At 44.6% G+C, this 27858-nt stretch overlaps 1 protein-coding gene across 3 annotated transcripts; it reads left to right on the top strand.

Moving 5' to 3' along the window:
• Positions 1–62: 62 nt before the first annotated feature.
• Positions 63–27307, top strand: Wdr45b (WD repeat domain 45B). 3 transcript variants are annotated; one of them, NM_025793.3, is made up of 10 exons: positions 63–283; positions 5204–5278; positions 13295–13396; positions 15866–15953; positions 17440–17534; positions 18936–19126; positions 24278–24363; positions 25083–25184; positions 25596–25717; positions 26046–27307. In NM_025793.3, exons 1-10 carry the CDS (start codon positions 217–219, stop codon positions 26150–26152), a joined length of 1035 nt encoding a protein of 344 aa, NP_080069.2. In that variant the 5' UTR covers positions 63–216; the 3' UTR covers positions 26153–27307. The 3 variants fall into 3 exon arrangements, 2 of the variants coding, with proteins under 2 accessions (NP_080069.2, XP_006534027.1); XR_001780040.1 differs by having other exon boundaries at positions 70–283; positions 24312–24363; positions 26046–27278; XM_006533964.3 differs by lacking the exons at positions 24278–24363; positions 25083–25184; positions 25596–25717; positions 26046–27307 and adding an exon at positions 23382–24252 and having other exon boundaries at positions 70–283.
• The last annotated feature ends 551 nt before the right edge of the window (positions 27308–27858 follow it).

The raw sequence follows: 27858 nt of genomic DNA, 5'->3' as shown, positions 1-27858 counted from the left end.
AGTGGACGCGTCTGTCCCTCGGCGCTTGCTGGTTGCGCGCACGCGCGCCCACAGATCCGCGCGCACTGATGACGCAGCACTGACGACACACGCACGACGCAAGTCCCCAGGACCCTGGCTTCCGGCCGCGGCGGCCCTAGCGCCGCGCGACCGGAGAGATCGCCTGGTTGCGAGCGGTATGCGGTGCTGAGGAGCCACAGTCCCTACGACGGCGCCATGAACCTCCTGCCGTGTAACCCTCACGGCAACGGGCTGCTGTACGCCGGCTTCAACCAGGACCACGGTGAGACCCCGGGCCCAGCTCCGTGGTAACACCCCAGCCCTTCCGGGAGACCCCGACCCAACGCTACCGCGACCGCAGGGCCCCGGAGCTGTCGCGAGCGTCCCCCGGACCCTAACCGGAGACTCGGTCGCGCCCTGAGAGCTCAGACTCTGGCGGCTCTTTCAGGAAATCTCCGAACCGCTCTGTAGGGAGGACCCCCCCCCCCCGCGGTCCTTTCCAGCCCGGGCACCCATAGCGGGGAGAAACACCCACCCCACCCCACCCCTCCGCGCGCTGCCGCCGCCCGGGTCGGCGGGCAGTGCCACTTTTTTACCGGGTACCTAAGAACCCGCAGGCTTACTGCTGGGCGTCAGGGTCTCCAGCGCTTACGTTGCCAGCGGGTGGCGTAGCGGGACCTGCCCGTCGCGGGGCGGCAGTTTGTCGTGGTTCTTGCGGCTGGCACCTTCGTGGAGTGTAGGTTCTTCGCCTTGATGTCTTAGCTGTACGCCTCTCCCTCCCCTCTGGTATTTTCTTCTGTTCTGTAGGATGAAAGGACTTACATGATTTGCGTTCCCGTGACTGCCTCTTGCCTCTTGAGTTTGGGGTCTTGGAGAAGGTATTCTTGCTTCCAAGATAATGGGCGGGAACCCCTCTTAGTGGGGATTATATCCCCGAGACGCTTTTTCTGCGTAACCCTCACTGTCCTGGAACTCACTCTGTTGACCCTGTCTCTGCCTCCCGGGGTGCTGAGATTAAAGGAGTGTGCCACTATGTCAGCTAACTTCCCTTTTCTAAATCTCCTCAAGGGAAAAGGGTAAAGGCTGATACTCTGGGCTTCTAAGAGTTATAACATCTTAGCTTTCCGTATGTAAAATTTCGAGGTGCTGTAGCAAATGTATGACTTACTGTCTTGGAAAGTGAACTTAACTTGATTTTTGTTATTGTTGGGACTGGATCTTGCTCTCCTGTTCAAGCTTATCTTAAGCTGTGCTCCAGGAATCTTCCCTTCACAGTCCCTGGAGCAAGTGGGATTGCATGCTCACTCTATTGCCCCTGGCTAAGAAGATGAGTTTTTTTGATTTTTATGTTTATTTTTATTTTTGAGACAATTGGCACTGTGTATCTCTGGCTGTCCTGGAACTCCCTAAACCTCCTTAAAAATGTTCACCACCTGGCTGTTTTTATTTTTGAGGTGGGGATCTTACTATTACAGACTATAGTTAGGTAGTGCTTTAAGTAGGTAGTGCTATTGTGCATCCCATTTGCATATATTCTCTTAGAGTCCATGTGCTAGGCATTTGAAGAAGTTTGAGGGATGCGTTCACTATAATCAGAACCTGTAGGATAGCTATAAGCTATAACATTTCCAAGGTAAACCAAGGTAAGAGGGAGAGAATGTGCATAGCCCATTACAAGTGTGGAAAGCCTTCCTTTAGATCGGACAGAGATAGGCAAAAGTATTATTGTCCTGTGGAAGCACAGACAGTTCTGGGAAGAGAGCAGTTAGACTCCAGTGTGGTGGCCTTGAGCAGTACGGGATTCCAGGCCTGGTTGCAGTGTTAGGGTTGGTCCCATTGTGGAACTGTGAAGGAGCAAGCGCATGTAGCATCAGCACGTGGGGGCTGAGAGGCTCATGGACATCATATGAGTTCCAGGACAGTTAGGGCTACACAGAGAAACTCTGTCTTGTAAAACCAGAGGGAGAGAGAGGAGAGAGAGAGAGATTAGCTTTTATCCAGGTGTGGTGGCACATACCTTTAGTCCTAGCATGTGGGGAGGCAGAAGCAAGCAGATCTCTTTTGAGTTTGAAGCTAGCCATGTCTACAGAATAAGTTCCAAGACAGCCAGAGCTACATAGAGAAATCCTGTTTCCAAAAAGAAAGAGAGACAGACAGACAGACAGACAGAGAAAAAGAAAATAGCTCTTGAGCTAGCAAATTGTCTAAGTTACTTTTCTGTGTGATGAGACACCATGACCCAAGTCAACTTATACAGGAGTTCATTGTGAACTTAGAGTTTCAGAGGGTTAGGGTCCATGACCGTGATGTCAACGGGGAAGCAGGCATGTCACTGCAGCAGTGGCCGAGAGCTTACACCTGTTCCACAAGCAAGAAACAGAGACTGAGACTGGGAATGGTGTGAACTTTTTGGAGCCTCAAAGCATGCTCCAAGCGACACACCTTTTCTATCAAGACCGTATCTCTTAATCTTTCCTAAATAGTTTCTTCAACTAGGCAACAGGTATTCAAAACCATGAGCTGATTGGGGCCATTCTAACTCAGACATTCACAGGAATGTAGCCCAGTTTATGGAGCTTTCATGAGGTCATATAGGTTTGGGCTCCAGTACTTCCCTTAACTGGAGTGGTGATATAGTCCTGTAATCTCAGCCTTGGGGAAGTGGAGGCAAGAGGATCCAGAGTTCAAGGTCATCGTGGACTACATGAAGCCCTGTTTCAACGAGACAGACTTTAATGCAGTTTCTGGCTGCAGTTAAGCCTTATAGTATGAACTCGCATCAAACAGTTGAGTCAGTCACAATTTGGTTTTGTATATACTGATTTCTAGATTTGATTGTTTTTGTTTTTTGAGACAGGGTTTCTCTGTAGCTCTGGCTGTCCTAGAACTCAATCTGTAGACCAGGATTTCCTCAAACTCACAAAGATCCTCCTGCCTCTGCCTTCCAAGTGCTAGGATTAAAGGCATGTGCCACCACTGACTGGCTGCCATTGGTGTTAAAACACCTATTAAAAATTGAGTTTAGAAATCACTTTGTGTGTGTGCGCGCGTGTCCTTATATATGATAATGTATGTATAGGTACATATGCAAGCACAATCATGTTAAGGCCAGAGGTGGGCAGTGGGTGTCTTCCTGTACCACTTGACCTCTTGAGACAGGGTCTCTCACTGTACCTGAAACTTGCTCTTTCAGTTAATCAATCTGGCTAGTGAGTTTCTGAGGCTTCTGGAATGCCCTTATCTCTGCCCTCAATGATGGGGTTTTAGGTACATGGGACTGTATTGGTTTTAATGTCGGTGCAGGGGATATGAGCTGAGTTTCTCAAGCCTGCCCAGAAGCACTCTTACTATTGATACCTCTCTAGCCTCAGAAATCACTGTTAAGTACCTTTGCAAGGACTGGAGAGAGGACTTAGTTGTTCAGAGCACTTGCTGCTCTTTCAGAGAATGGGGTTTTGGTTCCCAGCACCTGTGTCAGGTAGTTTACAACCCTCTGAAACTCCGTTTCCAGGGGATCTGATGCCCTCGTCCAGCTGCTCCAGGCACTGCATGCACATGATGTATATACAGACAGACACACAGACACATTAAAACATTTTTTTTGCCTATGTAATTTTAAATTGTTGAAATTACTTTACTTTTGAGGTATCTCTCCAGACTCATTTTTGGGTTTTGTTTTAGTATTTTCAATGAGGATTTTTGTTTAGGTTTGGTTTTTTGGATTGGTTAGTTTGGTGGTAAATCGTTTTCACCAATGTATAGTGTTTCTTTGTCAGGATGTGTCACAATTAGCTGTTTTACCATTTGTGGGGTTCCCCTCTTCTCCCATGACTATAGTGGTCCCTGCAGCACTTACTAGACCATGTGTTTGGTGAGCGTGTGTTCAGTTTCTGAGGTGCTTGTTGTATTCCTTCCTTTTTGCCTCCCACTGAGGAGTTCTCAGGTCCACACCCCAGTGCGCTTTATGTTTCTATGATTTTGACTGCTGTGCAGTAGGACTTACTGTGCTGTTGTGTGTGTCTGTTTTCTTGGTTCTGTAAATTACTGGACATCTAGATGTCCACATTCTCTTCTGTTCTCACTTTTTCCTCCTTTCTTCTATTTCCTTTTTCATCTTCCTGGGCTATATGACCCAGTAACATAAAGAGGATATTATAAGCTAGCACAATTTGATTACCTAGCACTTGAGAGTTTCAGATTCTGGGCTGGATAAATTACGTTTTAGAGCACAAGAGTTGATTTAAAAATTAGTCTCCAGTTCACAACTAACTGTCAAAGTCTTTGGATCTCTAACTGTTGTTTTATAAGTGACTGGAAATACAAAAATCTGGCTGTAGAGTTGAAGAGATGGAGCAGAGCCTTTGTGTTCCTTTAAACCCATTATACAGCTGCTGTAAGGAACCAAACTTTGTAAACATTGAACTGAAACAAAACGAAAAATGCAGGATTTGGTTTTTCTACTCTTAGCCAAAGCTTGTTATGAACAGAAGTTGGGCATTGTATTTGAAGTAATTAATGTAGGTTTATGTCTCTATGATTATAAAAACCACCATATCATCTTGAAAGCTGGGTGATTTTTGGACCTTGACAGTCTGAGTATGTGATTGGGGACAGTGACTGGGATGTCTAAGTCAGTCACTGCTTGTGACCAGGACAGAAGTTTGAGGAATCTGAGCAATTCGTGGGATGAGTTGGATGTGTTTTTCCCGTTTGGGAGAGTGAGAATGTATACAATCTGGGCATAGATGTAGAGCAGAGCGGCAGAAGGGAGCCTCAGATGGACGACCTTTCCATCCTTTAACCCAGAGTGAAGTCACGGGAGGGACTTCATGACTGCCTTCCAGGAGATCACTCTGGAGGTGGGGAAGAGCAGCCTTGTGTCTCCTTCCACAGTTTAGAGCCCATGACCCCTGTGCTTTCTCCCAGAATACTGCATGTCCCTAACTAAGCTGTGTCCACAATGACCAGGACTGTGCGTTTATTGTGAGCCTCTATACATGAACTTTGTCACTGCCTCTTCAGGACCCATTATACTTGACACAATTCTCAAGCCGAAAAGGGGAGTCTGGTGAGAGTCTGTCATTAGTGTGAAGTAGGTAATATGTGCAGTGTTTAAGCAGAACCTGTGATAGGAGCTTCCCTGGATCCCTTTTGCTGGCAGCAGTGTGGGGATTGACATGTTCTTTCATATTTCTTGCTTTAGGGTGTTTTGCATGTGGAATGGAAAATGGATTCCGAGTCTATAATACCGATCCACTCAAAGAAAAAGAGAAACAAGGTAAGGGAATGGTGGTCATCTCCTGGGTTCTCTGTATTAGCCTTCAGTCTAGAGAGAGGGCCTTAACTAAGGAGGAAGGAAGGTTTGGCACTTTGTAAACCGGGACAGAACTGTGGGGCTTTATAGGAGTTTTGCTTGCTAGCTGTATTAGGAGACAAGGGTGGCCAGCCTGTATTCTTCAGTACATTTTCATGTTTTTCCTCTTTTACATCTTCAGCCCCTGCTACCTCTGTGTGGAAGAATGTGATGTATTTAATGCTGGGCACTTTTTTTTTTTTTTTTAAGATTTATTTATTTATTATATGTATACTGTAGCTGTCTTCAGACACTCCAGAAGAGGGCGCCAGATCTTATTACAGATGGTTGTGAGCCACCATGTGGTTGCTGGGATTTGAACTCTGGACCTTTGGAAGAGCAGTCGGGTGCTCTTACCCACTGAGCCATCTCCCCAGCCCGCTGGGCACTTTCTTTCATGCTTCTCTTGCTGAATGTAAAACTATAGAAAAATCAGATCATGGGTTTCATTGCAGTGTCTGGGACTCCTAAGCTCCATTTAAAATGTGTAGTACTTACGAAGCATTGATAGCTGGATATAATGGCACATATCTGTAACCCTGGCATTCTGATCTTAGCACACAGGAAGCTGAGATAGGATTTTGAGTTCAAGGCCAAACAGGCTTCATAACAAAACAGTCTGAAAAAAGAAAATTTCTCATTACAGAGAAAACCTGCCTCAAAAAGAAAACAAAAAAAGTGTTTTGCCTGCATGTATATGTCTGTGTATTTCATGCTTGCCTGGTGCCCAAGAAGCCAGGAGGGTGTTAGTTCCCCTGGAACTGGAATCGTAGACAGTTGTGAGCCACGTGTATGCTAGGGATTAACCCTGGGTCTTTAGGAAGAACAGCCAGTGCTCTTAACTGATAAGCCATCTTATCAGTTAACCTGTGTAACCTCCTTAACCTGTGTTTTCATAAAATAAAAGTTTTGAAACTGGAATCAAAAATTGTGTAAGTAAAATAATTGTGCTTTTCAATTTTATGATTAGTATTTACAAGTAGAGTTTTTTGGTGTAGTTCCACTTATTTTCCTTTAACACTTGGCAGTTTCTGGTTCTCGCCTGTTGGGATAGTAAAACACTCTTAATAAGTGAATGATTTTCAGATAAGCCGTTGAAAGTGAACAGAAACAATCCCTTTCTCCCCACAGTTGGGTTTTAAAATTTTTAATTCCAAAACTATTTTAACTCTAAAAGCTGAGGTTGGGCATATCTGTAATTCTAGCATCCTGAAGGCAGAAGCAGGCAGGTCTCTTAAAGAGTTTGAGGCCAGCCTGTTACATAGTGAATTGCAGGCCAGGTGAGGATATGTAGTGAAACCCGGAAGTGGAAACTTAAGGGTTCTTTGTAAAGTCAGTTGTGTTGGATGCTGTTTTGCTGGGGCAAACACATTAAGGAGTATTTTCCTGAAGTTGACACAGGTGAAAGGCTAAGGCAGACTCGTGAAGGAACGTTTCACTAAAGCAGACAGGAGGGAAAGGCTGTTCTGCTAAGGCAGACATGTGAAAGGACATGTGATGAAGGGTTCTTCTAACAACATGAATGTTTTGGTCTGCCTTACATTGCCTAATTGTGCTCCGTTGTCAGGACTCTATAGAGAAACGCACCCAAAAAACTTGTGGTGTGCTGCAGTTTCTTGCCACTTCTGTGGACTCAGGTTGATTGTCAGTGATACCAGCTGAGATAGACACACATGCTGAGGCAAGACCTGTGGAGGACGTATGATGTTTGGAGGGATATAAATAGGATTCCATGGACAGTGGAGGAAGCTGAGCTAGGCTTGCTTATAGAGCTAGCTACATAATGCTTGGTCTCAGGTCCTCACTGATCTTTGCTTCACTGAGAGAGGCACAGCTGAGAACTTTTCTTGGTGTTCCTGTTGGCTTTGGTCCCTCGTGCTCACTTGTGCCAAGGCTGAGGCCTGGCTATCTCTGCTAGGCAGTGCCACAGCTGCTGATTGGTGTTTGCTCTCCCGACTACCAAACTGAGCTGTGTAGCTGCCAACTCCTGTGAACTGGATTGTTGATTCCTGACAACACAGATAGGATTTGCTCCAAAGAGCCCTGTCTAAACAGGTCCACTTCCCCATATTCTTTCCTTTCCATTACCTCTGAAAAAGTTAGTTATAAGACCCTGTCTCAAAAATGCACAAATAAAAAAAAAAAAACCCATTGTTGGGCTGGAGAGATGGCTCAGTGGTTAAAAGCACTGACTGCTCTTCCAGAGGTCCTGAGTTCAAATCCCAGCAACTACATGGTGGCTCACTACCATCTGTAATGGGATCTTCTGGTGTGTCTGAAGACAGCTGCAGTATACTCATATACATTAAATAAATAAAGTAAATAATTTTTTGAAAACCCACTGTCTTCTATTCTGTGATGAACACCATAACCAGAGCACTTGGGGAGGAAAGGCTTACGTACCCCAGGCACAGCCCATTGAGTGAAGCCAAGGCAGAACGTCACGTAGGGCAGGAAGCTGCAGGCAGGAGCTGACGCAGAGGCTATGTGCTGCTTACTGCTTTGCTCTCCATGGCTTGCTCAGCCTGCTTTCTTACACTTGATCTTAGCCAAAAGGCGGAGAAAGCGATCAGCCTGCTTTCTTATAGAGCCCAGGAGAGGCACCACCCACGGGCTGGACCTGGACCCCTCTCCCCATCTCACCAATCACTAATTAAGAAAATGACCTACAGGCCTACCTACAGCCCAATCTTATGGAGTTATTTTCTCTACTGGGGTGTCCTCCTCTTAGGTGATCTAGCTTCTGTCGAGTTGACATAAAACTAGCGACATAGACACCAGAACTAAAAATAAGATCAGTTTGATCCAACAGTAATGCCACTGTCGTGTGGTGTGCATCATATTTGTGCATTCACACACTACTGTTTTCTTTTTATATGTGTGTATGTACCATATGTGTGTTTGGTGCTTGCAAGGGCCAGAGGAGGTTGTTGGAGACCCTGCAACTGGAGTTATAGATAGTTGTAAGCTGCCACATGCCTGTTGGGGATCAAATGTGGGTTCTCTGAAAGAGCAGCCAGTGCTCTTGTCTGCTGTGCCATCTCTTCAGCTCCTACAGTGCCTTGGTGGCTCATCTGCCTTTAATTCTTATAACTGCTTTATTTCAGTGAGTAGCTCACTCTCCTGAATAGTGATGTGGGCGTTGTGCACTGGTACAGTACCATCCTCTATATGAGCCCCGTGTTGTCTCGAAGTGCAACTCTTTCCTAGTTAAGGAGCCTGTGAGATGGGCTGTCAGATGAAGGGACCCACTGCACACATGGGAGGCCAGGGACAAGAGAAGCCCCTTTTGAAAACCCCAACTCTTCCATTGGGGACAATGCTTTCCATGTTATTCCCAGGCTTTATTCAGTGCTGCTCGCTCAGCCATCTGAGCAAGATGGCTGATTTAGGAAGGCTGAAAAGCGCAGGAAAGGGCTACGTGGGTTAATTAACAGATCCTGTGCTGGTCCCACTGTAGGATCACATTGGCACTGAAGACATTCAAAAAAGACACCTAAGGACGATACATGTGAGTGAAGTACTGTGTCCATTAGCTGTAGAACAAAAAAGTCTTTGTGCTGGCCGTGATGGCGCACGCCTTTAATCCCAGCACTTGGGAGGCAGAGGCAGGCGGATTTCTGAGTTCGAGGCCAGCCTGGTCTACAAAGTGAGTTCCAGGACAGCCAGAGATACACAGAGAAACCCTGTCTTGAAAAACAAAACAAAACAAAAAAACAACAAAAAAAAATGTTCAGAAACACAATTCTTGCCAGGTGTGGTGGCACATGCCTTTAATCTTAGCACTCAGGGTTAGAGGCAGAGGTAGGCAGATCTCTGGCCAAACCTTGTCTACAAAGTGAGTTCCAAAACAGTCTGGACTGCCACATAGAACCCCTGTCTTGAAAAACCAAGTAAATGAAGGAAGAAAGGAAGCAAGCAAGGACAGTTCTTTGTCTAGCACTGTACAAAGTTGAAGGGAATTGGGGTGACACATGCCTCACCTAGCTAAAGCAGTCAGAGGCATGCTGCTGTCACTGTCTCTGTTTATACAGGTGAGGACTACCAATTCTGTTGGTACCTGTTGGTCTTTGGATGCTAGGGGCTGGACTTACGTGGAAGAGAGGCAGAAAAGGCCCGACTCACTTAACTGTTACCAGACCTTGTGCTGACCATAGTACCCAGTGCACTTGCCCTCACCTTGGGCCTTAATATCTTCATACCTTAAGCTCACCAGTGTTTTAGGAAGGCAGTAGAGAAGTTGGAAGTTTGGAGGCAAGGGCTGAATGCTTAGCTGGGAATGATATGAGGCGGTTCACAGTGCAGTGGTCATGGTAAAATGGGCTGTAAAACAAATACAAGGGCTGGTGAGATGGCTCAGTGGGTAAGAGCACCCGATTGCTCTTCCGAAGGTCCAGAGTTCAAATCCCAGCAACCACATGGTGGCTCACAACCATCCGTAACGAGATCTGACGCCCTCTTCTGGAGTGTCTGAAGACAGCTACAGTGTACTTACATATAATAATAAATAAATCTTTAAAAAAAAAAAAAAAAAACAAATACAAGATAGGCAGGTAGGTGCTAAATGACCTTCATTAAAACGTTAATTACCTTGGTTTGGCCCACCTTGCAGCTGTGTGTGCCTGCAGTAGAAATGTCAAGATTGATCTACAAAAAGTAAAAATACTTTTACATTGCTTGTGATGGTTTGAGATAGCGTGCAATACATAGTAAATTCCAGGCCAGCCTGGGCTATAGTATGAGCACCTGCAGATAAATAAAAATGTGTCTTGTTGCAGGACATTTGATCACATTGAGAACCTCAAGATTGTGCTGTTTGTTAAAAAACAAAAAAAAACAAAAAACAAAAAACTGTAGTTGTGGTGTGGCTTAGTTCTTAGCACAGTATCTTTAGTCCCAAACAATGAAGGTGAAGTTAGTTTGTAGAGGGAAGTATCTAATAAAATGATTTCTAATTGAGGGGCAGACAAAGTGACAAATTGGAGAAAGATTTGAAAGAATAGGATATGCCCAACTCTCACAAGAAGAGAAGAAAACAGGCTACTTAACAGCAAGCAGCACAGAGAAGAAGGGAGACGGTTTTACTGAGACAGTTGTAGAGGCTGCAGAGAGAACAAGCTAGACACAGATGAAGACAGACAAGCCGGAGAAGGAGCCAGAAGATTAGAGCAGGTTGTAGTTTGAGGCCAAGCAGAGCAATTCAGAAGCTGAGAGAAGTCAGCTTGGAGAGGAGTTTGAGACAGAGCAGCTTGAGCTGCCCAGCCAGCGCTCAGAGAGAGCTGGAAAGAGTGAGCTTGAGTTTATTCATCAGTAAGTCTGAAGCTGAAAACACTCTAGACCCAGATAGGATTATACGGAGGCTAGAAGCTTCCAGGACTAGGCTTCCGATAGCAGAAGGAGGCAATAAGCCTCATAGATGACATTTAATACAGGCAAATAAAAGATACTTTTACAGTGTTTAAAAAGAACTCCTTCCAAGCTCTTAGTGCAGATCTTCCACACTTTCTTTAAGCGCTCAGGTGTTGTGCATTTGAGGCTGCAGTCTGGGGCGCTGTCTCTGAGTCCCTGCTCTGAAGTTCTGCACCCACCAGCAGTTCTGCATTTCATCATCAGATGGAGTCACGCCTTACCAGATCCCTTGGAATTGTTAGACTTGGACAGATTTATGCTGAGAAGTGCAGTAGTAAGGTTACTAGCGAGTTTAAGGTCACACAACATTAAACTTCTCTTCCATTGGAACAGAGACTGAAGAATACACTGGCTATATCTTGATATAATTCTCAGATTGCTGATACTTGCTTCGTTTCTAAAACTGGTTAAACCAGCATTGAGGAGAGAGTCACTCTGATGCCCTGGGAGGTGTTTTTGTTTTTTTGTTTCTGTTTTTTGTTTTTTTATTTGAGTCAGGGTTTCTCTGTGTAGCCTTGGCTGTCCTGGAACTCACTCTGTAGACCAGGCTGGCCTCAAACTCAGAAATCTGCCTGCCTCTTCCTCTCAAACTCTGGGATTAAAGGCGTGCCCCACCACTGCCCGGATGACGAAGTAGAACATCTTATTGTTTGTATCATGGGTGAAGATTCTAAAATTTACTAAATTAGTCTTTTTTAAGTGTGCATATCAGTGTTCTAGAGATCCATTTAACATTTTCATCTAGAAGGAGCAGAATTCTTACTTCCTCCTTCCTGGTAACTAACAAGTCTCTAACTTGACTTCCATAGAGGCTTCCTGTAGGCACTCCTGCAATTGGAGTACTAGCGTTGTTCCTGATTTATCACTTAGTAAAATGCCCTCAGAGTCCATTTGTGCTGCAGCTATGTCAAAACACAATCCCATTGTGGGTGTGTCCATTAGTGGATGTTTGAGTTAATATTTGGCTTTTGTGAACAGTGTTGCTGTATTTGTGAACATGGGCATTCAAATGCTTTTTTGTGTCAGTTCTTTTGTCTGTATACTACAAAGCAGGATTGATGGATTAGGTTTTTCTTGCTTGTTTGTTTAAGGCAGTATCTTGATGAGTAGGCTTAAGGAAATGAGTGATGGCCTCTTGTGTTGCCAAGATAAAGGGACTATGGGCTTCTTCCCCCCCCCTTTTTTTTTTTTTTTTTTTTTTTTTTTTGGTTTTTCGAGACAGGGTTTCTCTGTATAGCCCTGGCTGTCCTGAAACTCACTCTGTAGACCAGGCTGACCTCAAACTCAGAAATCCACCTGCCTCTGCCTCCCAAGTGCTGGGATTAAAGAAAGGCATGTGCCACCACTGCCTAGTGGGCTTGCTTCTTCATTTATAGATCTTGCTGCATCTTAAAATATGAATTTGGGAGTTGGGTATGGTGGTGATATGTGCTTTTAATCCCAGCACTCAGGAGGCAGAGGCAGATGGATCGCTGAGTTCTAAGGCCAGTCTGGTCTACAGAGTGAGGGTCAGGATAGCTGGGACACTGGGGTGACACCCGTCCTTTTTTTTTTTTTTTTTTTTTTTGAGCCACACACACATGCTCAACTTTTACTGATTTAGTTTCTCAGGGAATTTCTGTTTAACTCTCAAGAGACTAATGGTCACACTGACAAAAGCTGAGAGAAGTCAGAAAAGCTACTTCAGCCTACTTTGTTTTCTACTGTAGCCACCATTTCTACTCCAGATGATATTTGGTTACAAGTTGGTGATTAAGAATAAATCGCACCGGGCATGGTGGTGCACGCCTTTAATCCCAGCACTTGGGAGGCAGAGGCAGGCGGATTTCTGAGTTTGAGGCCAGTCTGATCTACAGAGTGAGTTCTAGGACAGCCAGGGCTATACAGAGAAACCCTGTCTCGAAGAAAAAAAAAAAGAATAAATCGTGCCAGGAGTGGTGATGCATGCCTTTAATTCTAGCACTCAAGGTGCAGAGTTAGGCTGGTCTCTGAGTTCAAGGATAGCCAGTGGTGTTACACAGAGAACCCTGTACTGAAAATCCAGGAAAGACTAAAATGGGTCTAGAGGAATGGCTAAGCAGTCAAGAACATTTGCTACCCTTCCAAAGGACTCAGGATCAATTCTTGGCACTACATGGCAGCGTACAACAGTCTGACTCCAGTTCCAGGGTTTCTTATGTCTTCTAGCCTTTGTGGGCAGTGGGTACACACATGGTACTCAGATACTCATGCAGGCAAAGCACCTAGACACATAAAATAATTTAAGAATGAAATACTTGCTAGGTCAGGTGTGGTGATACATATATTTAATCTTAGCACTCAGAAGGCAGAGACAGCCAGATCACTAAGTTCTAAGCAAGCCTGATTTACTTGGTGAATTCCAGCCAGCCAGGGCTACTATAGTGAGACTCTGTCTTGAAAATAAGTAAATAATAAAGATAAGATAAGGAAATGCTGAATATTGTATTCATTTTTTTCTATTTGATAACATTTTAACTTGTTCAATTATCTTTTTTAAAACTGTCATTTCAGAATTTTTAGAAGGAGGAGTTGGCCATGTGGAAATGTTATTTCGCTGTAACTATTTAGCTTTAGTTGGTGGTGGAAAAAAACCGAAATACCCTCCCAACAAAGGTACAGTAGTTCGTCTTTCAAAACCTCATCATGTATGTAGTGGTATCCTGAACTTTGTAGGACATCCCATGTCTGCAGTCATGCAGAGCCTCCCTACTAGTCCTTTGAGGTATTGAGGGTTAACCACTGGGAAAGAAGCTTCCAGAAAGTGTGTGGATGGATGGATGGATGGATGGGAAGACTGGATGTCAGCTGTTATTGAACATGTTGTGGGTGTGCTTCACCTGTAGGCAGGGAGTCAAGATTGAGGCTAAAGCAAGGTTTAGGAATGGTGTTTCCCCTGCTGGAAGCTATGAACTTCGTGAGATTAACTCACAGTTCACATAGAAGAAGGAGCAGCGTTGGCTGTGGGTGCATGGATTGCGGTGTTGGTGTGGGTCTGTCATTGTCTATGGGGGAGGGGGAGGGGAGTATGCTTAAGTGGTGTTTCTCCCTTCTTCCCTCCCCTCCCCATCCCTTCCCATCCCTTCCCTTCCCTTCCCTTCCCTTCCTTTCCCCTCCCCTGCAGGCATCATGCCCTTAGTTGGGTTTTCTCTAACTTTTGTTTGAAGGAGGAAGTGGACATAACTGATCTCTTTTAAAGGAAGAAAGCTTGAGGGGAAAGGGGCCTAGGAGGAGGGGGAAGCACAGGGAAGGTGGAAGGTCACTTGAGAAGGAAGTGGGACAGACCATGGGTATGGTGGAGACTTCAGTGTCAATTGAGGGGGTACGGGGAGGGTAAAGTAGTGTCTGGTAAAGAAGTGGAATAGCTCAAGCCTGATGTAAAAGCAATGAAAAGGATTGTGAGTCTGTCAGGGTAGCTCACAGGAGTCATGCAAGCCTGGCATTCTTGAAGCTCTGGTCCTATTACCAAGCACCCAAAAAGAAAAGAAAGTGGACCACGTACCAAGACAGAGGTGACTCTGGGTCTGGTGCTAACCATTCTTGGTGGAGCTCTGTGAATATGGAAATGTCAGCACTCAAGTGAGGTTGACCCTGCAGTTCTGCCTTTAGAATCAGGAGCAGAGAAATGAAACAGAAAAGTAGCTATGAGTGGCTAAGAGTTGGAGATCTTGCCTACTCCCTTTTCTTTGTAGTACTGGAAATTGAACCTCCTGTATTCTCAACTACCTATCATTATTTTAAAGGCTTTAAAAATTATTAGTTATTTATGCATGGAGTGGGAAGAGAGAAGTTTCAGGACTGGTTCCCTTTTCACCATGTGGGTTCCAGGTATTGAACTCAGGTTATCAGACTTAGTGGCAGTTACTGGCCGAGCCTTGCCTTTCCACCTGCCTATTCATTTTCTCCCCTACACTTCCCCTTTCTTTATGGTGCTGGGCAGTGAACCTAGGGCCTCAAGAAGCATGCTAGACAATACTCAGCAATATATATTTCCAGCCAGTTTTTCAAAATCTATTTATGTATATGTGTTTGAGTGTACACCACATGTTTGTGGGCATCAGAGAAGGCCAGAACAGAGCATTTGGAGTTCCTGGAACTGGAGTTATAAGTGATTATGAGCTGCCAGACATGAGTGCCCAGAACTGAACTTGAGTCCTCTGGAAGAGCAGAAAGATTCTTTTTTTTTTTTTTTGAAAGATCAACAAACCTGATTTTATTATGACACCATATGTTTGTCATTGGTTCTGCACAAAATTATATACAAAGAAATATATACAAAAATGTTCAAGTATTAAATTTCAATTCAAGGCTTCTGTTTCAAAAGCTACATTTAACATACTTCAGAAAGAGCACAAATTAGTCATTTCAAATAAATTTCCAACTACTTTTGGTTTCTATATCTATGTGTATATATAATTCATAGGCACGGAAATCCATGCAGCTGCATTGTGGGGCTTGTATCTTACCCTTGTAGAAGCAGGTCTGTCACTCCAAGTTGTGAGTTTGGCTACTACCCATTCATGCTCAAGTGCAGTAGAGATTTTTACAAAATGTGATAGACTGAAAAACCAGAGACTAATTTAGGTCTCAAAATCATATTATCTAGCAACAAAACATTTACAGTTGTGCAAGAACAAGATTCCATTTCCATAACCAAGTAACAAAATAAAACATCTTACGTGTAGGATAACTTACATCTTTGGACTGCTGGAGAAATAACCGAGCAGAAACATTCTTAACAATAAACCATCTCTTCAGCCCCTCATATTTTGACACAGGTTTCTCTCTGGCATTTAAACACTTAGTAACTATAGTCAGGTTTGCTTTTAGCTCAATCAGGTGAAGCTGTGCTTGAGTGTGTAAGACAGGTTGGTTTCCTAAGATCTTGGTTATGCTTGTGCCTGTTGCATTAGGAGTGGGGCTTAAGTAGGAGTGGGTTCTCGGGGTAAGCCCACCTAGCCAGTGGTACCCACCATTGCTGGGTACATCTGAGTTTGCTTGGCCTCATCAATAAGGTGGTAGTGCTATCTACAGCTCAGTCTGTGGGCCACTTATGACACCACGTGCACTCTTCTGGTGTTTCAGTGATGATCTGGGATGATCTGAAGAAGAAGACAGTCATCGAGATAGAATTCTCCACAGAGGTCAAGGCTGTCAAGTTGCGGAGAGATAGGTGGGTTTGGTGTTACTTTCTAAATGCAGTTTTATTTCTCTAAAAAATAGAGTGTATTAAAATGTCAGTAACTGTAGCTTGTGACCCAGAGCAGGGAAAAAGAGTTTTCTCTTCTGTCCCGGGGAGGCTGGAAGTCAGGCTGGCTTCTGGACTCCTCAGAGGGACAGTCTAGGTGGGCAGGGGATGTCCACAGGTCTGCTTAGGAAGCCTCCACCTCAGGGGTCAGGCAGGCCTTGTCAAATGCTGGGTGTTCCCATGCTAAAAGGAGAGGAGAACTTGGAAACTGATCTTATTATTGATTCTTACCTGGTGAAAGTATACAGCAGTGCGGTATAGAGCTTGCCCTGTTTGCTTGTTGACCATGAGAAAGCAGAGGTTCATTACTTGGGTTTTAATTTGATGTGATTTATGCATCATATTCTTTAGATTTCTATCAGCTGTAGAGTAGGTTCATTAGGGTGGTGCTTACAAGCCCAAAGTAATTGACCCAAACTAATGTTCTTGTATTTGAAAACTTTGTGGGTGGTATTTTGTTCTCTTTGTTTATTTTGTTGAATCAGGGTTTTACTAGGTAGCCCAAGCTGGCCTCGCTGTTCTGCCTCAGCCTCCCAAGTGTCAGGAGGGATTCAGGCATATGCCATTACTCCCGGCACAGCTTGTTTGGTTTTTTAAAAATTAATTAATTAATTATATGTAAGTAAACTGTAGCTGTCTTCAGACACTTCAGAAGAGGGAGTCAGATCTCATTACGGATGGTTGTGAGCCACCATGTGGTTGCTGGGATTTGAACTCCGGACCTTCGGAAGAGCAGTCGGGTGCTCTTACCCACTGAGCCATCTCTCCAGTCTCCGGCACAGTTTTCTTAACAGTAGACATGTTAAGAATAAGAGCGAGGGTAGTTCTGAGAGGTGTCTCACCATGCTAAGCTCTCAGTGAGATGTCTGGTCATGATGTTTCCCTAAGCTCACAAGTTTCTTTGACGCTGACCTCTGCAAGGTGATGGCTATGCCCTTGGCTATGCACAACCCTCATGCTTTGTTCTTCTTGGCCATATTTAGAACTCGTTTCTAACAGGAGTGATGATAACACATCTATAATTCTAACACTTGGGAAATAAGGGCCAAATGATAAGGAGTTAAAGGCCAGCCTCAACTGCTTGTTTTGCAGTTAGCCAGTTTGAGCTATGTGAGACCCTATCTCAAAAAGTAAAGCAGATGGGTTAGCATATAATAATAATATAATCCCAGTGCTTAGGAATCAGAGGCAAGAGGACCATTCATTGCAAGTTTGGGGCTAAAGGTAGCTGAGCTACAAAGTTAGACCCTGACCAAAAAAAAAAAAGATAAAAAGCTGAGCTCTTGTTGTATGAGGTACTTCCTGTGTTTGGTTTTTTCCTGGGTTTTGGTGTGGGAACAGAACTCACAGACACGCTTATTTGCTTATTTTACTTTTGAGAAGAGGAACTCTGATTACATTTCCTTTGCAGAATTGTGGTGGTTCTGGACTCCATGATTAAGGTGTTCACGTTCACACACAATCCCCACCAGTTGCACGTCTTTGAAACCTGCTACAACCCTAAAGGTGAGGTCTGGAGAGGATGAGCAACCGTCATGGGGAGATGGGTCCGTATGCATGGAGACCTGTCCCCAGCGTGTCCTTTGTGAGCAGCTCTGGCTCTGTCCTGCACACACTTTAGAGTGCTAACGTTTTCTTCCCTGCCTGCCTGGGTGAGAGTTGGGAAGCTACCACCTTGCCACAGGCTGAGGGGTTCTTCCTCTGTTCCTTTCCTCCCCAGCAGTCTCGAGCATCACTAGCCACACTGGGAGCCACTGAGCTTTGGCCTTTTCTTCCTTTCTTTGGAATAGTCTATACTTGAGTTGTGTATTCAGTTGTCATCCTCATACTGTTGTAAAAATTGTGAGTGTTTTTCTCTCTCAGCTGTGTTGTGTTAGAAATGACATTGCTCACCGCACTGGTTGTTCCCTGTATTTTTCTCTTTTCTCTGTTGTCTCTTCCTCCCACCACTCCACCCCACCCCACCTTTTTTTTTTCTTTTGAATGAAGGCTCAGGCCAGTTTTGAACTTTGGGATTCAAAGTAGCTACTCCAGAGTAGCTGGCACACTAGTCAGAAAGCATATATTCAACTCTCTGGATACTTTTGTTTCTTGAGACAGGGTCTCACAGCTCAGACTGGCCTCAACTCACATTCCTTCTGCCTCTGCCTTCTGAGTGGTGGGATTGTTACAAATGCTGCGCTCTACCCTGCTGAGAACCATTGTTTGTGATACTGTGTTGTTTTTGTTTGGTGTTACATTACTTACTTTTGTTTTGTTCAGTAAAAGTCAAAAGTCTTTTGGCCTTTCCATTTTCCAGTGATCCCTATGCCAGTACCTTTCTGCTGAAAGGTTTAAAGTTATCTTGAAATTATCTCATGTCAGCCTTCCACTCTTTACAAAAAGTTTGATCTTTTAGTACTTTTATTCTTCATGAATTTCCCTATCAGCCTGTGTGTTGAGGTTTTAGCTGTGCCTTTGAACACTGTGGATGAGATGGATATAGACAAAGAAGGCTTTTCTAGCCATGGCCTTGAGAGGTGTGTCTGGGTCTCTGCATTTTGTGGTACATCTGTTTCTAGATTGATTCTAAGTATTTGAGGGTTTTTGCTATTGCTAGTGGAATAGTTTTTAAATGCAATTTTGTTCTTGTTGTACTCTCAGTAGCTAATATTAAGAAAGACAGGCACTTGATAAATAATTTGGGTAGTAAATTGTTCAGCAAGTGTTCCCAGTTAAAAACAGGTCTCATGGGCAGCAGCTGTGTCAGCCCTGATATTCTTTCCAGTGACAGCAATTCGAAGGTAAATTTGCTCCACGAGTGGTTAAGTTGTGACTGAGGATTGCGGGCAGGAAGGACATTTGGGTTGCGGGAATCAGGCTTTGACCATTGTCATCTCCCAACCAGTTTTCTTTGTCTCTGCATAGGCCTCTGTGTCCTGTGTCCCAACAGTAACAACTCCCTTCTTGCCTTCCCTGGCACTCACACTGGCCACGTACAGCTTGTGGACCTGGCCAGCACTGAAAAGCCACCCGTGGACATTCCCGCACATGAGGGTGTCCTGAGCTGTATTGCTCTCAACCTGCAGGGAACAAGAATTGCAACTGCATCTGAAAAAGTAAGTTCAGGCCATCTATGTGAGTCTAATTACAGGACGGGAACTAGGCCAGGCCTTCAGACATCGTCTGCTTTATCTCCTGTTCTTTACAAACCAGTTTGTTGTTAAAGCATGATAAAGATAGAACGAACGCTAACCTAGGTATAGTGACACAGGTCTATAATACCAGACAGAAAGGATATTAAGTTCAAGACCACTTAGTACCTTAGTCTTGGTTGTCTGATGACACGTCAGAAGTATCTTTCACACCTGCCGAAGAATATTTCCTCATTGAATTATCACAATCTTAAAATTTGAAGTATTGGCCGTTATATTAGTTACTTTTTGTTGCTGTGATAAAACACCATAAGCAAAAGCAACCCTGGAAGTGCTTCTTTTTACTTACACTTCCAGAGGGGCAATCCTTAATAACTGGGGGAGCATGGCAGCAGACGGCTAGACCAGAAAGCAGAGAGAACAAAGGGTAAATGAGGCTAGCCAGCGGAAGTTTCAAGGCTACCCCCAAGCCAGCAGAGTTTCGGGCTACCCCCAGTAGTACTTCCTCAAGGAAGATTCTGTCTCCTCAAGGTTCCATAATCTCCCCACATAGTAACAGCAGCTGGGGGCCAAGTGTTCCCACTCAAGCCTGTGGGGAAACATTGCTTATCTAAGCCCCTATAACTATGTCATCCTCATTTTGTCTAAAGTGAAAACTGATCATTTATACCTGGTTTAGATTCAGTGGTAGGGGTTGGGGGCAGCTCAGGGATAACTTTGTGAAGTTGGTCTCTTTATACATTTGTGTGGTTTCCAGGAATTAAACTGTAGTTGCCAGGTTTGTGATGCAAGTACCTTTACCTGCTGACGATTGCACACATCTCTGAAAATTGCATCTTTATACCGTGGTTTCCATTTGATAATACGTCTAGTATCACTTTGTCTGAAACTATTAATTGGAATATATCTATTAGTGGGTTCAGCCTCCTGGGAGAACAGGTCACAGTTGTGGTCTGCCCTGTCTAGTTGTTTCCTGAGCTGTCACAGACAGCAGTGGTCGGGAGGAGAGAAAAAGCCAGGCCTGCTTCTTGTCCTGGTTACCAGGAGGCCTGGGTAGGCTTCTGCGAATGCTACTGCTGCAAGTGCAGCTCAGGTGCTGGAGAGCCTGTGGTGGCCCAGACTCTGAAGTTCTGCGCTTCGCGGCCTCCTAGAACCACACACTGACCACACAAGGACAGTTTGGGGTTTTGTTTTATGTTGTTTTTGAGACAGAGTTTCTCTTTTCTCTGTGTAGGCTTGACTGTCCTGGAACTAACTCTGTAGAATAGGCTGGCCTCAAACTCACAGACATCTGCCTGCCTCTGCTTTTCTAGTACTGGGATTAGAGGTGTGCACCACCACCACCTGGTGACAAGGTACAATTTTATCTAAATTTAGAAATAGGATTTTTCAAGCTGGGGATATAGCACAGCTAATAGAATGCTTGTCTGACATATACAGGTCCCTGATTGTGCTCTCCAGAACTGTATTAGCTATGGTAGCACATGCACACCTTTAGTCCCACCACTTAGCGGCAGAGGCAGATAGATCTGAAGGTCAGGGTCAGCCTGCTCTCTGTATAGCAAGTCTCAGGACATAGTGAGACCCTGTCTCCAAAACATAACAAAAGAAATAAATAGCAAAGGAGAGAGAAGAAAAATGCCAAGTTTGTAGGTTTATAAACCCCATTATTTCTCATCACACAGTTAAACAAGGTTGAGGCAGTAAGATTATAAAAAGTTCTAGGCTAGCCTGAGCTATACAATAAGTTTTTTTTTTTTTTTTTTTTTTTAAATGCTAGTGTGGTAGCACACACTTTAATCTCAGCATTTGGTGAATGAGTTTGAGGTTAGTTTGGTGTACTAGTGAGTTCTAAGCTGGCCAGGCAGAGCTACATAGTAACACCCTTTCTCAAAACAAGCAAACAAACAAACAAACAAACAAACAAACGTGGGACATAATGATGCATACCTGTAATTCAGTTCTTAGGAGATAGAAATAAGAGGATCAATTCTTGACTAGTCTGATGTGTAGAAGACCCTGTCTTTTTTTTTTTTTAAAGGGGTAAACAAAACTGATGTTGATGGGATGGTTCATCAGGCAAAGAATTTTTTTCATTTCCTTTTTTTCCTTAGATTCTCCATTTTCAACTGTTTGTGCATGTATAGGTGACCCTGTGCACATGCATGTGTGGGGAATACAGATGAGTTTAGATGTTCTTGAGGTCACCTTGTTGTGATTGAATAGGTATGGCCCCCACAGATTCATGGGTTTCAGTGCTTGGCCATAGAGTGGTACCATTAGCAGGTGTGGTCTTCTTGGAGTAGGTGTGGCCTTGTTGGAGGAAGAGTGTCATTGTGTAGGCAGGCTTTGAGGTCTCCTATGGTCAAGCTCCCCTCAGTGTGGAATCAGAGCTTCCTATTTGCCTATGGAAGACAGTTCCCCTTCTGCTGCCTGCAGATCAAGATGTACAACTCTCAGCTCCTTCTCCAGCCCCCTGTCTGCCTACATGTTGCCACGGTCCCTGCCATGGTGATAATGGACTGAACTCTGAAACTGTAAGCCAGCCCCAATTAAATGTTTTTTCTTTATAAGAGTTGGCTTGGGGGCTGGAGAGATGGCTCAGTGGTTAGGAGCACTGACTGCTCTTCCAGAGGTCATGAGTTCAAATCCCAGCAACCACATGGTGGCTCACAACCATCTGTAATAGGATCTGATGCCCTCTTCTGGCGCATCTGAAAACAGCTACAGTGTACTTATATATAATAAATAAAATTTTTTAAAAAATGGGGTTGAAGGGGCTGGAGAGATGGCTCAGTGCTTAAGAGCACTGACTGTTCTTCCAGAAGACCCAGGTTCAATTCCCAGCAACCACATGACAGCTCATAACTGTCTGTAGCTCCTGTTCCAGAGATCTGACACCCTGGTACAGACAGACATGTGAGCAAAACACAGTAACATGAAATAAAAATACTAAGGTTGAGGATAGTAGAGAAAGGTACCTAGCATTGACCTCGGGCCTCCAACTGTACACACGGGTGTGGACAGCCACCTACTCAGCGCGACCACAAGAGTGACACAAGTCAGAATCTCATTAAAAATATGGGATATATGTGGTTTTTTTTCTCAGTGTTTTTCAACTCAGCAGTGCTCTGCAGATTCCCAGTGTAACTTAAATATTTTCTTCCTCAGTGATACAGATAGAACTTAGGCCTTATGCAGACTAGGCAAGCACTCAACCATTGAGCTGAACTCCCTGTGCCAGCTTAGGATGATGTAACTTGTAATTCCTTTCCAACTTTACAGTGATGATAAAACAACATGTTCATTACAAACGTGACTTGAATTTTGGTCTTTTCCTAATTGTAATGATAGATGATTAGGCAGCAGCAAGCCTCACTGAACATGTCCCACACTTGAACCATGTTGACCGAGTCTTTTTATCAAGAGACGGGGATCAGTGTGTGCTTCAGGCCTTCCTGCAGCTCACTGTGTCTCTACTGTGTCTACAAGTCAGTAGTGTGGGGGAGCATGTTGTTTGGTTTTGAGAGTCTTACTAAGTATAACCCTGGCATGCCATGAACTTGTCTTCTGTACTGTTGTGCTTAGCTCCAACCTTTTCATGGATACAAATAGTCAGTGAATACAGGAGATGTTCACCTATTTGTTATAAAATATGCTCTGTGTAAAAAAGCATTTTACCAATATCAGGCTGTTTCATTTTGTCAGTTACAAACCTTTTTATATTCTACCTTGTCACTCCGTTAATCTAATATGTATATTAATTAATTATGTACCTCTGTATGTATATCTGTAATTAATATGTACATCTGTAATGGTAGCCCCTGGAAGCTGAGGTGGGAAAGTCAAAGCAGGAACATTCATTGCCTCAGGGCCAGCTGGGACCAGCCTTAGCTCCAGTGTGAAATGATCAAAAAAACATTTTTAAAGAAATTTAGAAAGTAGAAGATAAAACAAACTAGTAACTACAAGGGTGGTGTTGTTATTATGATTTCTCTGGAGTGGAAATTGTTGTTGTCTGGGGGTTTTGCTGCTATTTTTGTTTGAGACAGGAGCTCACTATATAAACTAGGCTGGCCTTAAACTTAGAAATCTACCAGCCTCTGCTTTCCAAAAAATAATAACACGCTGTAGCACACCTGGCTTTTTTTAAAAATAAGTTTATTTTAAACAAATACTGTTTTGACATTGGCTTCTGAAATAATGTTTTCTTCCCCAGAGTTTACGTCGGCCTCATCGTGTTTACTTGGTCCTTACAGCCATGTCGGTGTCAAGGCTGAGCAGTGTGGTGGCCGGGTGCATCAAGTGAATTTCAGGGTTACGGCTTCTTTAGGACACTCTGGCAGTTTGGTCAGCTTGAGAGCAGGGGAGTTCCCTTCTGGCTATGCACAGGGAAGCTGCTGCATCTCCAGGAGCAGGGCTGGAGATGAGCTTATTGTCATATAGGGTTGCCAGGTCACTTCCCACAAGAAATGTGACCACTCATGTTTATCCCAATACCAGAATTGACTAAGGAGTCTTCACTTTTAGTGAAACTTTTAAAAAAAGTTTTGAGTTGAGTATAATCTTTTTCTTGGGGAGCTTAATGCGTTTGTATTCTGGCCGTTTATTCTGTGCTGCCTAATTTCTTGAGAGGGGGAATACTTTATTCTTGTCTGAGATAACATTGCTCCAGCAAATAACAACAGGTCTTTGAGTTAAGGAACTGGAGCAGGGATGGGTCAAGACCTGCCTACAAGGAGATGTCTTATAACTCCTCTCTCTGTGTGCCTCTGCTGTACCTGAGGTAGCAGACAAGAAGCTTAATGAATTTTAGGTGATGTGGGTAAGTCAAGACAGGGCTGTTGGGCTGGGCGGTGGTGGCTCACGCCTTTAATCCCAGCACTTGGGAGGCAGAGGCAGACGGATTTCTGAGTTTGAGGCCAGCCTGGTCTACAGAGTGAGTTCTAGGACAGCCAGGGCTACAACAGAGAAACCCTGTCTCAAAACAAAATAAAACAAAACAAAAAAAAAAAGAAAGGGCTGTTGGGGCCAGTGGGTTATAATATAAATCATTTCAGACTAATGAAAGAGTTATAAATCGTTGATAATGAAACACTTCACTGTTTTTCAAAGGGGACCCTTATAAGAATATTTGATACTTCATCAGGGCATTTAATCCAGGAGCTACGAAGAGGATCTCAAGCAGCCAATATCTATTGGTAAGGACTCCACTCTGGGATGAGTAACCCCAGGGCGATGGCGGGGCGAGAGGATGCAGTGGGGCTGTTGGGCTGTTGGGTCTTATCTCTTTAGTCACTTTACTTTGTTTTGGGAAGTGTACACAAAGACGGAACACCGTGGGCTCTCCCTTTCCTGTTGCAGCATGGATGTGTTTGCCACATTCTGTCCATCTCTCCCCTGTTCCTGTTTGCTTTCTGTGGTATTTTATGGTAGAGGCCTTGCTAATTTATCTGTAATTATTGTATACTGTTGGTTTCAAGAGTGAATGCTTCGTCTGTGAGGTCCCACAATGTCTATAGCAAGAGCCTGACACCACCCTGGCCATCCCAGGCCTGTGGGTATTGAGCCAAATTTGGGAGACTAACCTGTGTGCCCCGGCCCTTGTGTGTATGTAACACACTTGATAGCCACTTCCTCAGTGTATGCCTTTCTCACCTGAACCTCCTGAAACTGGCATGGACGTCATCTCAGGAAACCCCCACCCCTTTCACTGGCATATAGGCATTAGCCATTGTGCCTATGGGGTCCTGGTGAACAGATTGTTGCCTGGACTTTTGGCTTGGATCCTGGCTCCACAACAGATGCTTAAAGTCGTGAGACCAGGGATGAAGGCTAGTGCATTGTGTATGTTGAGGACAAGAGAGTTAGATGTCTGGTCCTCTGTATCTGACCCAAGCCCTGTCTGGTTTCTCTGCAGCATCAACTTCAATCAGGACGCTTCTCTCATCTGTGTGTCCAGTGATCATGGCACTGTGCACATTTTTGCAGCCGAAGATCCAAAAAGGAATAAACAGTCTAGGTGGGTTTTAGAAGAGCTGTAAGCAGGGGACAGTCCCAAATCAGGGTTACCTGGGCTTCTTACACAGACAAATCTAATGTCAGTTAAGGTTGAAGTCTATTATATCTCATTAATTTGATGTTTGTGGGGTTTGAAACTGAATTTAAATTGATCTCAGTACCCATATTATAGCTCACAAGTGTAATTCTACTGTCAGGGATCAGATACCCTCTTCTGGCCTCTCTGGGCACTAGGCACAGATATATGTGCAGACACAACACCCATACACATAAAGTAAATTAGTTGGAAAAAAATGGTCCTAAAGTGTAAAGACTCTTTAGAATTTTCATCAGCACTCTGGAATTAAGTCATTGACTTCTGTGTTATTATCTTTGTGAGTGTTAACCCTTTCTTTTCTTCTTGTTCTTATAGTTTGGCATCAGCCAGTTTCCTTCCAAAATACTTCAGCTCCAAGTGGAGTTTTTCCAAGTTTCAGGTTCCTTCAGGCTCACCATGCATCTGTGCCTTTGGAACAGAGCCCAATGCAGTCATTGGTAAGTGCCCCATCTTGTGGGAGGCCTCAGCATGTGGTCCAGGCTGTACCAACTTCCCAGATTCCCTTTCTTCCTTCTTTAACTGGGCTGGGTCCTACTCACAGCCTCCAAGTGTTCAGGGCACTATTAGTACCTGCCTGCCAGGTTCCCAGGGATGCTTTGAGAGCAGATGTGGGCATTGTGAAGATGACCCAAAGACTATTTGCAAAGTCAACCCTCATTGGATAAGCATGAGCCTTGGCTTGGTGTGGCTAGCTGTGCTCAGGTTGAGTCATGTTTGCTTTGATTCTGGGAAGTAACCATGAATCAATCTGGTCTCCTTTCCCAGCTATCTGTGCAGATGGCAGCTACTACAAGTTCCTGTTCAGTCCGAAGGGCGAGTGTGTCCGGGACGTGTGTGCACAGTTCCTGGAGATGACCGATGACAAGCTGTGACTGTGCCTGTGAGCGCAGGTGATGCCACCACCCAGCCGCCCTGTGGACTCCTGGGGCTGGTGCCAGTGCCCCAGGCCTGTGGGTGAGGGGCTCAAGGCCCCCCTGGAGGACCTTGGTCTCGAAGCCATACGTGGTTGTCTGCCTTCCTGAGCAAGGCTTCTCATCCCATATTAAAGGATCATCATCATGGTTCTGCAGACACTCCGTGGCTCTGGGCGGTTCGTGCCCTTGCTAGCCACTACCCTTCAATTCACCTGTGATGCTAGCATTAATGGCACCACCATATTCATGCCAGTAGGCTCCCTGCAGTCCTTGGGAACTATCCAAGCACGAATCAGCAGAAGCTTGTAGGATGAGTGTGTCGGGGCTTAAATACTAGACAGTTCCAATGAGATAACACTATCAGCTTGTCTGGTAGAGCACCCCCTGCCTCACATGGGGAGCACTGTTCAGAGCACACACTGGGGAGTTCTGACTTTGGCCATTAGAGTGAGTCACATCCCAGACCTACCAGAGAGCAGAATGCTTGTGGCACCCATTTGAGGCACAGCCCTCAGGATGCAGGGTGCTGGGTCTTCTGGTTTTGTTTGGGTTAAAACAGAACTTTCCCATTATCTGTAGGGAACAGAGTAACGCATAGTCTTTAAAAATCAGTCCCAGAAGAGAGCATTGCTTTACTGAGGGGCCTTCTCAGTGCAGTGTCCATGTGCCTCTAGCTCCCGTTGGTGTGGAGGGTACTGCCTTGGCCTGTGGCGTTTGTCCTGTCTCATCTCTCCCAGCATCCATAGGAACACACTAACATTGGGATGGCAGGCACATCCTGGTACTGGCACAGACTGAAGAGTCTGTGTTTCTGTACCACTTGAGGTATATGTTTAGTTTTTTTACGTATCTTCTAAGAAGCTCAGTTTTGCGGTTTTGATTTCAGGTTGCAAACATTTAAATTGTGCACAGCAACAGGTTCTCAGTTCTGCCAGTTCCTTTATGCTCCTGTAATCGGCTAACTGTGGATTTGATGTCAAGTATGCATGTTACCTTATGTGTATTTAATCATGAAACTTAATTTTTGCACACTTGTTTGTACTGTTTTCTTTGAAATAAAAGTGACTAATTTTGTCGTACTCTATCTGTAAAGAGCAGAGCCATATGTAATGTACCCACAAATTCTCTCTTCCTCCTGTTTATGTAATGGTATTGGTGTTCCTGTACCTGCTGCAGGACAGACTTGTAGGCTGTTGACCTGATAGTAGGGTGCCTGTTATGTGGGACCTTACCAGCATAGCCACTGAACAGAGAAGCTGAGTTTGTAAGGTTTAGGGTTAGCCAGGGAGCAGGTACAGATGAAATAAATCATGAATGTTTAGTTTTGGGCATCTCTGCCCTGTGCCCTGCCAGTGCTGTGTGCCCTGGTTTCATAGAAGTCAGCATGCTGCCCTGGTAGAAGACACTAATAGACCGTCATCTGTGGATGTTGGCTGGTGTCACTGGTTTGCGTAATATTTTTGCAATGTTGGGGGGCAGGCGGTGTTTTTCTAGCTTGTGTTCCTGAAGGTACCCTAAGAGAATCCATACAGAAGAGTGGGTCTTCCCACAGTATGACTTGATGCTTCAGAACTGGGGGGTGGGGTGGAGAAGCAAGCACGTGATCGTCCCACATTTGGGACTCCCTCAACATCTGAAGTTGGTATCAGCTTTGACATACCTTG

The sequence above is a fragment of the Mus musculus genome, chromosome 11, assembly GCF_000001635.26.
Source record: "Mus musculus strain C57BL/6J chromosome 11, GRCm38.p6 C57BL/6J".
In the NCBI taxonomy this organism is placed as follows: domain Eukaryota; kingdom Metazoa; phylum Chordata; class Mammalia; order Rodentia; family Muridae; genus Mus; species Mus musculus.
Note: the sequence above shows the minus strand (reverse complement) of the source record. Positions and strands in the feature narration are given on the sequence as shown.